Below are 17,473 nucleotides of genomic sequence, written 5' to 3' on the forward strand. Positions count from 1 at the left end.
ATTCCTGCATATTTAGACAAAGAGCTAATTAAATTCTTTCAAATGCTATGCCAATATACAAAGATTAGTGATGGTTTCATATTTCTTTTGACTTAACTACACTTCCCCTGATAAAACTCGATGAGGACCCGAGCGAGTTGACAAACATCCTTTGATGGTTACTTTTGGAGAGGAATGACAGCCTTTCCAATCTCAGTTCAGTAAAAAAACCATTTTTGATCATTAGATGACATTCTTTAAAACAATAAAACTGAATTACCCCAAATGAACAACGAAATATTCAATTCAAACCTTAAGAAACCATCGTTTCAACTTTATCGCAGTCCTCAAATTAAACTCCTTCGGACATTCTGCAAGAGCAACAACAATCGCATGGTCAGTTATTTCGAAAATTACAAAACTTTCCAGCAATGTATTACCTTTCATACTACATGGTCACGGCGTTACCAATGTCAGCAAACTTACGATCCTCAAATATTAAGAAGTTGTGTTTTCTGCAATCTTCAACAGATATGTCGAATGTTAATAATAAACCACTCCTAAAAACTATATAATCAACTCAAAACTATAGATAAAACAAAGTAACCAAAAACGCCCAAATTGAAATGAGAATTATCACATAGCAAACACACTTCAGTCATCAACCACATCAAGCGAGCAATGGACAAAATGATGAAGCTTGAGAGCATCATTGGCCTCCGTGAAGCTTTGTATGTACAATGGATTGTTCTATAGCAGCTGCTCCAACCATTCATCTCTGGCCATTCCAAAAAGAACTATCAAAGCTGAGAAATATTGTATCATAAAGACCGTACAAACCAATATACCATAAAGACCGATAATAATTTCATATCTATCATAATAATTTCAGATCTATAATAATTAGTTCAGATCTTGCATTTTCTACAATAGAATAAGTTAATAATGAAACCTAAATTGAAAATGTCATACATAAACCTTTCTGAATTTGTCCACCACCACATTCATCGCTGGAAACCCGTTTTCACCACCACCATACTAATCGCCGGTAACCCGTTGTTGCCACCACAGATCTGAATGTTAAAATATAACAGCAACTGGTGAAAACCTTATTCATATTTTTGTTAGAAAGATGAAAAGTACAACATACCTCCATTTAGCCATTAGTAGCATCAATATGAAGAGGTGAAAGAGTGGCGTTCTTGTTGTAACAAAGTTGTTACAGCTTGAAGATTAAGAAAAATGAAGATCAAAGGGTGAAAAGGGTGAAGATAGAAAATAGTATAAGAGCGAAAGAAAGAAACGAAAAAAGAGAAAAAAGAAATAAAAGGAAGAAAAATAGTTTTTTTTGTTTATATAATAATGAGTAATAATATTATAATATTAAAAATTAAGATTTTAGTGTATAAAGACCAAAAAATCAGTATTTTAGTGATGTGACAGAAGTGGAGTAAAGGGTATATTAGAGTTTTGCAGAGACCCAAATTTTCTTATATGGTAGATTTTAGAATGACCATTTTTATTTAAACAACTAAAAATAAAAATAAAATATGAAATATTTAGGAAAAACACTAACATTTAACCCTAAAATTTTCTATTAAGAACCCTAAAATCTACAATATAAGAAAATTAACTGATTAGGAAAATACCAATTTACCCTCCTACTTCCATGTTCCACGTGGACACCTTAACCATCTTCCACTATTCTGCTGCTTTTACCATCTATACACGCTCTGGTTCATGGTTTGGTTCATTGGAAATACACAATATTTTTCAATACCTTACCTTGGAAACATAACCTGCAGACTTTCCCCTTCTATTCTTCCTTTTTGTCTTTTCAGCCTCACTATCCACCTGCTTCGCCGTCTTCTACTATTCTTTGTCATTGCAAGCTTCATCCATACACCTCTTCCATTCCCTTTCATCTTTCCATGTTTCCTCTCTTCTCTTTCTGCAACAAACCCTAATTTTCAGATTTTGTATTTCACAAACTCCATCCTAAAGTTCAGATCTGTCCATAACCACAAGTTTTTACATCCTTTCTCTCTTCCTCTCTCATGAAAGTTCCTCTCTCTTTCTCATCCTTCTTCAATTTTTTCCAATATGATTTCTTCTGATTTACTGTTTGTTGTTTTATGTTACATTTGATTGTACTAATTATATTCATTGATTTACTGCAGATTTGGACATGAAAACGCTTATCGATGTGCGATTCAGGTTTATATTTAGGTTTTGATATTTTGTGTTTCAAGCTTCATGTCTTCTCACTCCGTCTCTTGCTCCGCCTTTTAATTTATCAAATTTTCGTTTAAAAACTCCTTCTTCGACGATGTCGCTTCGTATGGGGTTGTCTGATCGGAATCTGCATATGTGATTCTGCCACAATTGGTAAGTTTTTGAGTTGATTTAATTGTTAGGGTTTTGACTGGTTTTGTTATTGTTAGTGTTTTTCGTTTTTTGAACCAATTACAAACAAGCAAAAAACTGTGACATGGGTAACGAAACCATAAAAGATGTCGCTTCTTATTTGATTTTATGGGTTTCGATGTATAATCATGCTTTTTGAATCTTGGATTTTGAATCTTACTGTTAAAATTTGTCAAGCTAATCCGGGTTATGCCCCAAAAAATTTAGATTTGGATGTTTTAAATCCAATAGTTTTTAATGGCATTTGAATGAACTTGAAATTAATTTGATTGCATTTCTTGAAAATTAAGTTTGCAACTGATGCCATATATATATAGGAATATTTTTACTATCAAATATGAAATGATGCCATGTATATGAATATTTTCTTACTGGTTTTTGTTATTTTACAGTATTTCATCACTTGCTTGGTTGGTCCCGATTCGCCTCTCCTTAACTGTTTCAAATTTTGTTTCTATATGCAAGTTATTATGATTTTATAACCCCATTGGGATTTTAATCTTTCGATTACATTATTTCTTCCATGCTTAATTTATAGTAGTAGCTAGAGTTCTATTCATTAATCTCTCTTTTCACTGTGAATGCAGTTTTGCAGATGATGCATGTTATGCCTTAGATGTTATAGGTGCATACATGATTCATTTTTTGTAAATGTTGGTTGTGCAGGAGGATGAACTACTGGTGAACATAATGCTTGATGTATTTGTTGGTTGTGTAAGAGGATGAACTGCTGGTGAACATAATAGAACGCGAGCTTGTGTCGGTACATCAAGTGCTCACCAAGGCTGAGAAGGAAAACTTTTTTGAGACAAACACTGTCAAAGAGACTCAGGTAAATGTTCTATACTTTTTATATTAAATAAATTTTTCTACATTATTTTAAAAGTTCACCTAACTGGTTCACTAATTTTTACATTAGTTTGGTTTTGAGACAATACATAGGAACTTTGTTAAAATGCAACATGGTGGACATGTGTTGTTATGATTCTGTTTATTCTTAACATCGATAGCAGAAGTAATCATTTTTACTAGTGGTAGAAGTTGAACTTAATTTATTGGTTATGATTCAGGATGGAAAAACAGCACTGGATTTAAGCTTATGTTATGGAAAAGACTTCATGTCTTATGATCTTGCTAGATTACTGAAGGTAGTTCCAGCTTACCGAGTTCTATAATGTGCGAGGTGTAATCGAGCAGAACCAGGTCGCAGTTTCTATTAAATGTTATGTGCTTCAAATTGGTGCTTCAAGCTTCTTCAATCGTCGGAGATTTTAGAGACGGATCTTTTTCAAAATGATGAAACCTTTGATGGAATCTTAGACATCAATGATCCTGGAATATTTTTGCAGCATAACTTTAACTCACATAGCTTTTGTGAATATTTTTGCAGATTATAAGTCTTAATATTGGTTAACTGCAGACAAAGTGCTTAGAAAATTACTCAATTATCCGTGAGGAATTAGTGAAGGTGATATGATCTGTACATGGAGAATTTTTCAAATATGTATGAATGATGTATCTAAATGTGTGATTGTGTTTTTTTATAATGAATTGTAACAAGTAAAGGTGGTTCATAAATTTCTATTTCATTAAAAAATTGGTTATAATATTTCAATGATAGATAAGAATTTCTGTTGAGGTGATGGTTTTTATTATTATTGTTAAATCAAGTCATACATTATCATTGTAAAATAACTCTATTTGTTATAATTCTATGTATGTCACTTTAGAAATTCTAATTATCAAATTTAAAAATAAATATAAAAGGAAATCTGGAGTTACAGGAATAAAATGATATAAAATATTTTAGAAATTCTATAAAACATTTTATAAACCGAAAATTCAAGTTCTTCAAAATCTCCATCATCTTAATAAATTCTTCATTTTCAAAAAAACATAAATATAATATATCTTAATTATTTATCTTTTATTTAAGTTAAGAACAAAACTATAATTTATTTTTTATAAACCAACTAAAAAATTGTTTATTTTTAACTTTTTGTTTTGCTTTGTACTTTTAGATTTTAAAAAACATTAGCATAAAAAACATTAGCAGATAGGACTCAACAGTTATCCAATTTATTCCAGTTTTACGGGTACTAGATATTTTTCTATATAATTAATTATTATTTTTTTACGGGTATCGGATATTTTTCTATATATTAAGATTATTATTTTTTCACGGGTACCAGACATTTTTCTAAACATTCAATTATTATTTTTTCACGGGTACCAAATTTTTTTCTATATATTGAATTATTAGTTTTTCACGGGTATCAGACATTTTTCTAAACATTCAATTATTATTTTTTTCACGGGTACCGGACATTTTTCTATACATTCAATTATTATTTTTTCACGGGTACCAGACATTTTTTTAAACATTCAATTATTATTTTTTTACGGGTAGCTGACATTTTTTTAAACATTCAATTATTATTTTTTCACAGGTATCGAAAATTTTTCTATGCATTCAATTATTATTTTTTCATAGGTACCAGACATTTTTCTATACATTCAATTATTATATTTTCACGGATATCAGACATTTTTTTATACATTCAATTATTATTTTTTCACAGGTACCAGATATTTTTCTAATAAAAAATATACATTTGAAACAAATACGCGTCCCATACCAGAACCCGTGTGAACTAGGGATGTTCGTGGTTCAAGAACTGCACTAAACTGAACCAAATTAGTGGTTCAGCTCAGTTTTTGAAAACCACTTTAATAAAAAACCAATTAACTGTTAAAGCAATTCCAATTCAATTTTAATTTGGTTTTGAACCAGATTGAATTTATAAACTGATTTACAATCAATTTCTACTTATAAACTGATTTTAAACTATTAAAGTCAAATTTATTTTATAAATTATTTTCAAAATTGTTTTTTTAAGTTATCTCCCCCTATATATATATATATATATATATATATATATATATATATATATATATATATATATATATATATATATATATATATATATATATATATATATATATATATATATATATATATATATATTCAATGCAAAAATAAAAAGTTACATGTTAAAAAAAACGAAAGATAAAAAGCTACAGTTTTTAGAATTAGATGTTTGTTGTTACAGTAAAATCTTGTCTCATCTCGATTGGCATCACTTGATTAGCGGTTATTGTTGTTTGTTGCTAGAACTTTTTGTCTTCATTGTTGATACTTTGGTATGTGAATGTTTAGGGACTGTGTTTGAGAGCTATTTGTTTTTCTAAAACTTGAGTTTGAGAAGAGTGTGAGAGAGAATCGAGTAGGAGGGAAAGATTGGAACAGAGGAAAGCTGAGAATGGAAGTGTGAGAACAGGGGAAGGAAACAAAAACGTGGAGTTTGGAAATTGAAAGAGAAAGGGACGGTTCCCTAATTATTTAAAATTTTTCAAAAAAATTATTTTTAGATTTTTTTAATTCTTATGAAATAAATATTTTATAAAAATATTTTTTTTGTGCTAAATTATTATTTTTGGTTTAAGGAAAAAACAAATATTTTCGAACCAATTTATAAAACAAAGCTGGTTTAGAACCGGTTTTAAACTGAATTTGAATTGTTTAAATTAAATGGTTCAGTTCATTAACCATTTAAGTGGTTAAGTTTTTTAATAGTGCAATGCAATTCAGTTCTAGTATACAATTCAGTTAACCATATTTTTGAACACCCCTAGTGTGAACGCACGAGTTTATTACTAGTATACTGGTAAGAATCAATTGGGCATGACAATCAAATTAGTGTTTAAGTAGGTAAAAATAAATGTTTTAATCTTTAACTTTTATCAACGCTATACACAGGAAATAGAAATTTTAACGACTAAGACCATTTACAATGGTTTCAACACTCAACACCCACTTTTTCAACTCCCAACACTCCACATCATTTTCTCTCTCTTCCACCTAATAACTCAACACTCATTCAACTTTTACCTTCTCCAATGGTTTTTCACTCAACACCCTACCCCACCACTTTTTATTTTCATATTCTTATTTAAATTTTATTTTTATAATTACATAAAATTACAATTATCGATTAAAATTAAATTAAAATAATAAATACTTAACAATTTATTTTTTAATTTTTTGTAATAAAAACAAAATTTATTTAAATAATTGGATACGATACAAATCATATTAAATTAAATTAAAATACAACACACAAGTAACGTAAACACTAATAGAAAGATAATAATAAGATTAAGATAGTAAAAAACTTGGTTTTTTTTTTCTGTGTCCAAATCAAATGAATCAAGTCTCTATTTATAGAGAAAAAAAATCATGAATTTTGGTAAAAAAAAATAATTTGCAACGAAATAATTGAGTTCAAAGTATTAAATGGATAAAAATCTGGCCAGCCAATCAGAAGCTGCCACATGCCCCCTGCGTTAGCTTCAATTGTGTTGAGTTTTCTCAACACCTCTCTCTTCCACCTCACACTCAACACTACTCTAAACACCCATTAGAAGAGATTTTGCATGTTGAGTTCAACTAAACACACCCATTGCATATGGTCTAAGAGACCCAATTAATGTTTTTGTACTTTTCCATCAAAGCTAGTCATGATGGATATTTATTACCCTCCACTTTTTGGGGAATATAAGGCAGTTTTGTTAGATAATGAACCTGTTCGATCATAAACTATTATAGTATTATTAGTCGATCATTAATTATAAAAACAGGTTAACTGTAACGCCAAATTCGTGATTCTAAATTTGTTAACGGTTAATATCGAAGACACGAGTTGAGTCGTGAGTTAGATAGTAGTATACTAGTACGTATAAAAACTGCCTTTTTGTTTGAATCAATTTTGATTTTTAGTTTTAAAAAAGTGTTTTGTAAATTTGTATTAAAATACTCTTTTTGAAATAAGCTTGTTTGTGTTTGGCACGGTAATTTCTTAAAATTGTTTAAAAGATAAAAAATGAGAAAAACTATTTGACAATCTAATTTTTAAAACTGTTTTTAGGATGAAAAATTAAAACAAAATTAAAATTTTAATTTATAAATTTTATTTTATTATATTAAATAAATAAAAAAAATTATGGTATATTTTTTAGAAATATAAAAAATTACGTGTCAGTATAGATAAAAGTTAGTAGTAATATAGTTAAATATATAAATTTAAATATTAATAAATATGTTTTATAACTAATACTTATGTTAGAGAAAATTTTGTTCTTTTAAACTGTGGTTATAATTAAAAATAGAATAGTAATTATTAAAATAAAATCTAATACTATAAGGTGTTAACTAAAAAAAGAAATTGAAAAAAACTAAACAAATTTTTTGTAAGATGGAATTATTATTGTAACTGTATATGGCTTAACCCATATTTTATGAAATAATATTGAGCAAAAAATTTACATCATTAAACCATAACTTCAATTCTATAACTAAACATAAAATAAAATACTTTAACTTATTTTACACTATTACCATTAATGAATATGATCACTTTTCTGTATTTTTATCAGTTTTGAAAAGAGACAAATTTTAAAAATAGAAAATCAAAAGTTGTTTTAGGGTCTGTTTGATTGAGTTTTCAAAAATAGTTTTTGTGTTTTCTAAAACTTAAAAATTAGAAAATTTGTTTGGTTTATATTTTTTAGAAATGGTTTTGTTAAAATAAGATTGTAGCTCTTAAGCTTGATTTTATTGAATGTAAATGAATAGCTTTATAGCCAATACAGAAATTGAAATGCAGTAAAATAAGGACTATGATTTACATTACCTATATCATGGCTATTTTTAAGGAGGAATAAATCAATAAAGAATCATATTCCTCCTAACGAATAGGTTTATTCAAAAACTAACTTATAACTTTAACTTGACTAAATAACGCCACTATTTCAACAAACTCTCCCATAAACTGAATTGTTATTCAAGAAATACATTCAGTTTATCTCTTCAATGCTGCAAATTCCAAGTCTTTCTCTCAATTTCACGAATACTTCCCGGTTCAAGGCTTTGGTCATGATGTTAACTAACTGATCCTTAGTGCCACAGTGCACTAGTTCAACTTCTCCTTGATTTGCCAATTCACAAAGAAAGTGAAATCGAACGTGAATATGCTTACTCTTACCATGCATAACATGATTTTTCGAAAGTTTAATCATTGAAATATTATCACAGAAGATAATGCACTTACTTTGCTCAATCCCCAACCTCTCAAGTACCTGCATCATCTAAATGCTTTGTGCAGCGCAGGCTGCTGCAGAAATAAATTTGGCCTCGGTGGTGGATAACGACACCACATACTGCTTCTTAGAACTCCAAGCAACTAATCAATTTGACATCTTAAAAACATACCCTGAGGTGCTCTTTCGGTCTTCAAGATCACCGACATAGTCACTATCACAGAACGCTACCAAATTCTCTTCTCCTTCTCTTTTGTAAAACAACCCCAATTCAGTGGTCCCTCTTAAGTAGCGCAGAACCCTTTTCACAGCTTGTTGATGCATAGTCATTGGAGCTTCCATGAAACGAGCCACCAGACTCACAACATACGTCAGATCTGGCCTAGTGGCAGTTAAGCATATAAGACTTCCCACCATTTGCTTATATGTGGTAGCATCAACCTTCAGCCCTCTAACATCCTTTGTAAGTTTGCACCCTGGAACAATTGGGTTACTGACAGATGAACAATTTTGTAAACCAAACCTTTCCAATACTTCATTAGCATACTTCCTTTGACATATAAAAATTCCATTTGAAGTTTGTGTAACTTCCACACCGAGAAAATATCTCATGCATCCCATATCAATCATCTCAAATTCCTTCTTCATTGAGCTCTTGAATTCTTTGAATATTTTCTCACTACTTCCTGTAAAGATGAGGTCATCGACATACAAATTCACAATAAGAACGTCTCCTCCTCCTTCATTCTTTGTAAACAAAGTGTGATCGCTCATGCTTTGTTCAAAGCCTTCCTTGACAAAGTATGATTCTATCTTGCTGAACCATGCTCGAGGGGCCTGTTTAAGCCCATAGAGAGATTTCTTTATTTTATACACATTGTCTTCTTCACCTGTCACCTCATATCCTTTCAGTTGCTCCACATATACTTCCTCTATTATTTCTCCACGTAGGAATGTGTAACACCCGTATATTTAATTTATAATTTAATTGGAAATTGAATTAATAGTTAAAATTATTTTGGTTTATTAAAATAAATTGGAAAAGGATGGTTTATGGCATTGGGCCATGTGTGATGTTAGTAAGAAGGGGGTGTTATGTTAGTAAAGCCCTTTACTAATTATAATGCTATTTTTCGTAAAATAATAAGGAAATTGGAAAAGAGGATAGAATGTGAAAAGAAGAACTGAGGATTTGGGAACTCGAAGAACGTGAAAGAGGAATAGTAGAGGGAGAGACCAATCAAGATCTTTTGGCTAAGGTAAGGGGGGACTCTCCGGTTAGCATCTCTTATCGTATTTTAGATGATAATATTGATTAGGGATATTATTTAGGTCAATTGGATTGTATGTTAGGTTGGGGTTTAGGATGAATTTGAATATATTATATGATTGATGATTATATATACTGAATCATGTGCGTAATTGTGTGTCAATTGATGTTATGGTATGAATATAGTGATTGTTTGATGTGTTGCTATGTTCATCCATGGAACTAAATCTATGAATGTAAATCCCTAACTAATTGAGTAGAAATTAGGATTGTAATGAGTAAAATTGATATAGGGTGATAGACTATTGAAGATAAATGAATCCTGTATGTTAAAGAGTGCAGAATTTCTGTTTTAGATCCAAAATCGCAGGTTGTAATGGTGTAAAACGCGAGGAAGACGAACTGGTACGAGTTGTAGGTTTTGGAAGTCTCTGGCATTTGCATATGGTACGCGTATGGTACACGTTTGAGGGGCTTCACTGGGGCCGTATGCGTATGGTACGCACCTTGTCCCGTCCAAAATACGCCCTTATGGCCGCATGCGTATGGTACGCGTATGATGAAGAGGTGATACGCGTATGGTGTGTGTTTGTGTGGAAATCAGCCTCTGTTGATACGCATACGGTACGCGTATGATCAGTGTGAGTGCAGAATTTTGCTGTTTTGTGATTTTTGAAAGTTCGATGACGTATAACTTTTTAATGGTTGGCCTGTTTTGAGTGTCGTTTCGAGTATGATGAACCTGATGAAATAAACTTAGTGTTGATTAATGATATGACTGTATTTGAATGATGTTAATATATATAAACATGCTTTGATGATGATGATGATGGTTTGAGTATTAGATGATGTTACTCATAGACAGGACAATGGTATAAGTATGTTTCATATATGTTTGCGTTCATTCATAATCATTTGTTTCTGGCTATATCCATGATGATGTGTTGGATCAGTGAAGGGCATAATTCCCATTGTGTGGAATTTGTGTTGGCAAGACCGTATCTTGACGATGTTGGATCGGTCGGTGGGTTATTTCCATTGATGATGTTTGGTATCACATGCATAGTGTCATTTCATTCATATGCATGATTTTCATAACATGATTGAATGTTTTTCAGTGTTATGAATTGATGATGTGTTGGTTGTATGTTGTTGAATTGTCTGAATATAATACAATTGGATGAATAATATAACTATGATGTGTTATTATTTATGATGCAATAATATTTGTTAATTGCGATGAGACTCACCCTTACATGTTGTTATTTTCATATTGAGGATAGTGGCTTTTTGACTTGTTAAGGATTAACTCATAAGTCAGTGCGTTTAGTTAGCGTCAGGTGTCATGCTCTGATATTGTAACACTGGGGAACACGATGTTTTGAGTTTATGTTCATGACTCTATTTGTTTTATTTCGAGTTTTGTGGGATATAGTTTTCAAAGATGTTGAACTTATCCGTATGACTGATTTTTCGCTGTGTTAACATGAGTTATTATGTCTTATGATGAATTTCCTCAGTGAATGCATGACAATGACATGTGATGTTTGTTTTTAAATTTGAATTGTGGCACTCTTGTTCCATGTACTCTGTCATATTTATTTAATTTCCGCGGGGTTTAGAAAGGTGTTACAATAGTGGTATCAGAGCATAGTCGGTCGTTGTGACTAGAGTCTTGTGTCAATTTTCCCTGTGTATGCGACTAGTATAAGTTAACTTGTCGATACTTTTGTTCTGACTAAATTGTTTGTGATTTAAGCAGAGCAATGCCTGGAAGAGGTGGAAGAAACGATAATGCAATTGTTGAGGCTTTGGGGATGATTGCTGGCGTGTTGGGAGGAAATGCCAATGGTGCTGGGATTAGTGCGAACAGACAATTGGCAGAATTTGAAAGGAACAGTCCTCCGTTGTTCAAAGGTACTCACGACCCTGAAGGCGCTCAGAAGTGGCTGAAAGAAATCGAGAGAATTTTCATAGTGATTGACTGTGTTAATAACTTGAAGGTGAGGTATGGTACTCACGTGCTATCTGAGGAAGATGACGACTGGTGGATTTCTACCAAGACAAAGCTGGATACTGATGGGATATCAATCACTTGGGTTGTGTTGAAGTGGGACTTTCTGAGGAAATACTTTCCTGAGGATGTTCGGGGAAGGAGGGAGATTGAGTTTTTGGAGCTGAAGCAAGACAATATGACAGTTCCAGAGTATGCTGCTAAGTTTGTAGAGTTGGCAAAGTACTACACTCTTTACAACAATGATGAGGTTGGTGAATTTTTGAAATGCATCAAATTCGAGAACGGCCTCCGTGATGAAATCAAGCAGGGTATCAAATATCAGAGGATTCGACGGTTTGTTAATTTAATTGACTGCAGTAGGATATTTGAAGAGGATAACATCAAGATGAAGTCATCTCACTCTCGCGAGTAGGTTGACAGAAAAGGTAAGAAGCATATGAATAGGGGTAAGCCATATGGTAGAGGTAAATCCGTTGATGGGAAGAAGCCTAGTGAGGAAGACTCCAGTTTTTTTGTCAGGTGCTACAACTGTGGTGAAATTGGGCACCGTAAGAATGAATGCAAGCTTGATCAGAAGAAGTGTTTCAAGTGTGATAAAGTGGGCCATGTTGCTGCTGATTGTAAGAAGAAGATTGTGACTTGCTACAACTATGGTTAAGAAGGTCACATTAGCCCACACTATCCTAAGCCAAACAAGAACCAACTTGGAGGAAAGGTTTTTGCTTTGACCGGGCCGGAAACCACTCCTGAAGATCGATTGATTAAAGGTACGTGTTTCATTCATGGCACACCTTTAGTTGCAATTATTGATACTGGAGCAACTTACTCTTTTATTTCTTTGGAATGTGCTAAAAGATTGAACTTAGAAATATCTGACATAAATGAAAGTATGGTTAATGACACTCCTGCGTCGGGTTCACTAACTACTTCGTCTTCTTGCTTGAATTGTCCGATAGATATTTTTGGTAGGGAATTTGGAATGGACTTAGTGTGTCTTCCATTGAACTGGTTGGAATTCAACCGCGTTCATATCAACTGTTTTTCAAAGACGGTGTAGTTTCCTGAAGCTATTAATGCTGATGATCTGGCTATGACTGCTAGACAAGTGAATGAGGCTATTGAAGACGGTGCAACGATGTTTATGTTGTTTGCGTTGATGGACTTGAAGAAGGTAATGCATAATGAACTACCTGTAGTATGTGATTTTCCGAATGTTTTTCCAGAGGATGTGAACGAGTTACCTCCAGAGAGAGAAGTAGAATTTGCTATTGAATTGGTTTCGGGAACTAGTCCAGTGTCGATGGCACCGTATCGTATGTCACCATCTGAGTTGGCTGAACTGAAGAAACAATTGGAGGAATTGCTTGAAAAGAAATTCATTCGTCCGAGTGTTTCTCCGTGGGGTGCGCCAGTATTGTTGATAAAGAAGAAAGAGGGCTCTATGAGACTGTGTAGATTACTGACAATTAAACAAGGTTACTATCAAGAATTGGTATCCATTGTCGAGGATTGATGATTTTATGGATCAGCTGGTTGGAGCGTGTGTATTCAGTAAGATTGATCTGAGGTCTGGGTATCACCAAATTACAATGAAGGAGGACGATATTCAGAAGACGACATTTAGAACAAGGTATGATCATTACGAATATTCGGTAATTCCGTTTGGAGTTACTAATGCACCTGGTGTTTTATGGAGTATATGAATAGGATCTTCCATCCTTATCTTGATAAATTTGTGGTGGTATTTATAGATGATATTCTGATATATTCTAAGAGTGAGGTAGAGCACACGGAACATCTCAGAATTGTGTTAGAGTTGTTAAAATAAAATAAACTTTTCTCCAAATTATCAAAGTGTGAATTTTGGTTGGATGAAGTTAGCTTTCTTGGGCACGTGATTTCTAAGAATGGTATTGCTGTCGATCCTACAAAGATAGAAGTGGTATCTTAGTGGGAAGCTCCAAAATCAGTGTCAGAAATTCGTAGTTTTCTTGGTCTTGCAGGTTACTACAGAAAGTTTATAGAAGGATTTTCAAAGTTAGCATTGTCGTTAACTAAATTAACCAGGAAGGGACGAGCGTTTATTTGGGATTCGAAATGTGAAGAAGGATTCCAAGAGTTAAAGAAGAATTTGACTAGTGCTCCAATCTTGATTTTCCTGAATCTGACAGAATCGTTTGTGGTATATTATGACGCATCACTGATGGTTTTAGGTTGTGTGTTGATGCAGAATCAACAAGTGGTCGCTTATGCGTCGAGACAACTTAAAGTGCATGAAAGGAATTATCCGACTCGTGATTTAGAGTTGGCAGCTTTAGTTTTTGTTTTAAAGTTGTGGCTACATTATTTGTATGGTTCGAGATTCGAGGTGTTTAGTGATCATAAGAGCCTGAAGTATCTCTTTGATCAGAAAGAGCTTAATATGAGGCAGAGAAGGTGGCTAGAATTCCTTAAGGACTATGATTTTGGTTTGAATTACCATCCTGGTAAGGCAAACGTGGTTGCTGATGCATTGAGTAGGAAGTCCTTACATATGTCTATGCTAATGGTGAAATAATTGGATTTAATGGAACAATTTAGAGATTTGAGTTTGGCATGTGAAGGTACTCCTAATAGTGTTAAATTGGGTATGCTAAAGCTGACTAGTGGTATTCTTGAAGAGGTTAGAAAGGGTCAGAAAGCTGATGTTGAGTTGATCGATAAGTTGAATTTGATTAACCAAGGTAAAGGCGGTTAATTCAGAATCGACGAGAATGGTATAATGAGTTTTGGTGATAGAGTTTGTGTTCCTGATGTTGCTGAACTCCGAAAGAGTATTCTAGAATAAGGACACCGTAGTGGGTTGAGCATTCATCCTGGTGCTACCAAGATGTATCATGATTTGATAAAGTTATTTTGGTGGCCTAGAATGAAGAAGGAAATTGCAGAGTTTGTTTATTCTTGTTTGACATGTCGGAAGACAAAAACTGAGCATCAGAAACCATATGGGTTTTTGCAACCGCTATTTATTCCTGAGTGGAAGTGGGATAGCATATCAATGGATTTTGTTTCGGGTTTGCCGAGAACTTTTAAGAATTGCGAGGCTATCTGGGTTGTTGTGGAAAGGTTGACGAAGTCTGCACATTTCATACCGGTAAGAATGGATTATCCGATGGAGAAGTTGGCTCAATTAAATATTGAAAAGATAGTTAGTCTGCATGATATTTGTAACACCCTTCTAAACCCCGCAGAAAATTTAATAATTAATCAGAGTAAAAACATATGCACAAGGGTGCCACAATTATTTAAAATAATTAAATCAACTAAGGTCAAAGTCATGCTTCATTATGAAACGGTTCACCAAAATATAATCATGTTTATCACAGCGGAATACTAAACATCATCAAATACATCCAATGGAATCATAATCCAACATCAATAAAGTAGATTAATTTCATAAAACTCTATAACTATCGTTCCCCAGCGTTACAGATCAGAGCATGACCGACACGACCCAACATAAACGGATAAACTCTATGAGTCATCCTCACCGAGCACTAATGCCGCTACTTCTCAAATCTGAAAAATGTCAACAAGTAAGGGTGAGTCTCATTCTCAATTAATCAATGTTATGCAATCATAAGCAATAAAACATCATAACATATCATTCACCCAATTTGACATATATTAAGATATTCAATTATCATTCATCTATCACAACAAATACAACACCAAACATAACACAAAATCAACCTAATCATGTTATGACAAAGATGCATATGACCGACTGACACTATGCATGTGGTACCAATAATCCGTGGAATCAATCCACCTAACCGATCTACGCCTCATCGAGATACGGCCCACCGACATAATTTCCACACAATGGGAAATATGTCCACCAACGATCCAAACATCACCGGGATCCATCATCAAATGCACATGAATGAATGCACACATATAACATACTTAAAACATCGCCGATCCGATGCACCGCATCGTCTCACCATAACTCACATAGTTATCACCAACAAGTATGTACATGTATCATGCATCATTCAAAACAAATCAATCATCATCATACGATTAAAACAATCACCACATGATCAAAATGAACAACGTCATCACCAATAACTCACCAAAACAACATCGAATGATATATTCGATTTCAACACCATATACAATTATATCAATATGATTCACACGACTTATAACGTCAAAATCACCGTTATATCATTACAACCTCACCACATTGTTCCATTAACCAAATCATGCACAATCATTAAATTATTAAAACAATAATCCCAGTAATAATAATTACAATTCGTCCATCATCGCACCGAAATAATGTCATATTCACACAATTCCACATATGCACAATATTTCGTTTCACAAGCAATTAAATCAATTTTAAAAAGAAGTCAAGCCACCGCTCAATCACCCATTAATCATATAAAGTATTTAATTAGCTTTAAAACGCCCAAAACGGCACCAAGAAAGGATACACGGATCAAAAGATACGAAATTTCTAAGTTTGGAAAATGTTCTGCCCAGCAGGGTCCGCTCAGCGGAGCACCAGCGGGACCAGGCAGAAGCGAACTATTTTGGGACCTCCGCTCAGCGGACCCCCTCCGCTCAGCGGACCTGCGATTTCAGCAATTCGCTATTCTGCGACAGACCTGCGATTTCGCACTCCTTTCACCCCAAATGCATTCCCAACATCATATAAAGGTATGAAAACATAGTAGACATTATCACACATCATCAAGCATCATTAAAACACATTTTCCAATCATAATTTCATGCAATATCATCAATCTCCCCAAATCCAACAATCCCAATCCCAATATACTCAATCGAATCGAATCACATATCAATCTATTCTATTACCTACAATCGCATAATAGAAATTAACTAGAAGAGTCTCCCCTTACCTCGATTCACGGTTGGATTCTATTTCTCTTCGCGTTCTCTATACGTATCCTTCCATGTTCTTCGTGCCCTAGCTCTCTCCTTCTGCCTCTTCTCAAAACTTTAATCGTGCAGAATGATTCCCTCTTTTCTCTTTTCTCTTTTTACCCCTAAGACCCCTAATATGGTCTTCCCATATTGCCCTCAATTACTCTTCACAATTGACCACTCTTGCCCTTAATATCTCTAACACTGATATTGTTTTATTTTACTAATTAAAATAAATCCATTCATTATTCTAATTATTCTAAAATACACCAAAATTCATCAATACAGCTAAGCATCACGCGAAAATAATTAGTTTAGAATTTGGGGTGTTACAACTCTCCCCCACTTAGAATATTTTCGTCCTCGAAAATTTATCCGATTCAACTACTCCAACTACTTATTCCATCCGACTAATCAACTATCATCTCCGAAAGGCAACCCATGTATGATACAACAATTCATAACATCAATGGCGAAAACAACACACTTGTCACTCAAGTAACACATTTCATAACTTAACATCACAACACAAAGAGTAACCAACTTAGGAATTCTCCAGTTTAAGATATAGAACACAACAACATAAGAACACACAACTTAAATACGACATCAACGCAACCAACCTACCAACATCACTTTTACTCACGTATGAACAACTGCACTACACCATGCATTCGCTGCGC

At 33.2% G+C, this 17,473-nt stretch overlaps 2 protein-coding genes across 2 annotated transcripts; one reads left to right on the forward strand and one right to left on the reverse strand.

Moving 5' to 3' along the window:
• Nucleotides 1-8,712: 8,712 nt before the first annotated feature.
• Nucleotides 8,713-9,339, reverse strand: LOC131662537 (uncharacterized mitochondrial protein AtMg00810-like). Its single transcript, XM_058932359.1, has one exon. The coding sequence runs from the start codon at nt 9,337-9,339 to the stop codon at nt 8,713-8,715; it is 627 nt and encodes a 208-aa protein (XP_058788342.1).
• Nucleotides 9,340-11,601: 2,262 nt separating this feature from the next.
• Nucleotides 11,602-12,264, forward strand: LOC131662545 (uncharacterized). The gene has a single exon (XM_058932366.1). It carries the CDS (start codon nt 11,602-11,604, stop codon nt 12,262-12,264), a length of 663 nt encoding a protein of 220 aa, XP_058788349.1.
• Nucleotides 12,265-17,473: the final 5,209 nt, after the last annotated feature.

This window comes from Vicia villosa, linkage group LG1 (genome assembly GCF_029867415.1).
Source record: "Vicia villosa cultivar HV-30 ecotype Madison, WI linkage group LG1, Vvil1.0, whole genome shotgun sequence".
Lineage (NCBI taxonomy): Eukaryota > Viridiplantae > Streptophyta > Magnoliopsida > Fabales > Fabaceae > Vicia > Vicia villosa.

What these genes read in the sequence shown, in the direction of transcription:
- LOC131662537 (XM_058932359.1), bottom strand. Translation starts at nt 9,339, where the DNA reads ATGAGCGATCACACTTTGTTTACAAAGAATGAAGGAGGAGGAGACGTT.
- LOC131662545 (XM_058932366.1), top strand. Translation starts at nt 11,602, where the DNA reads ATGCCTGGAAGAGGTGGAAGAAACGATAATGCAATTGTTGAGGCTTTG.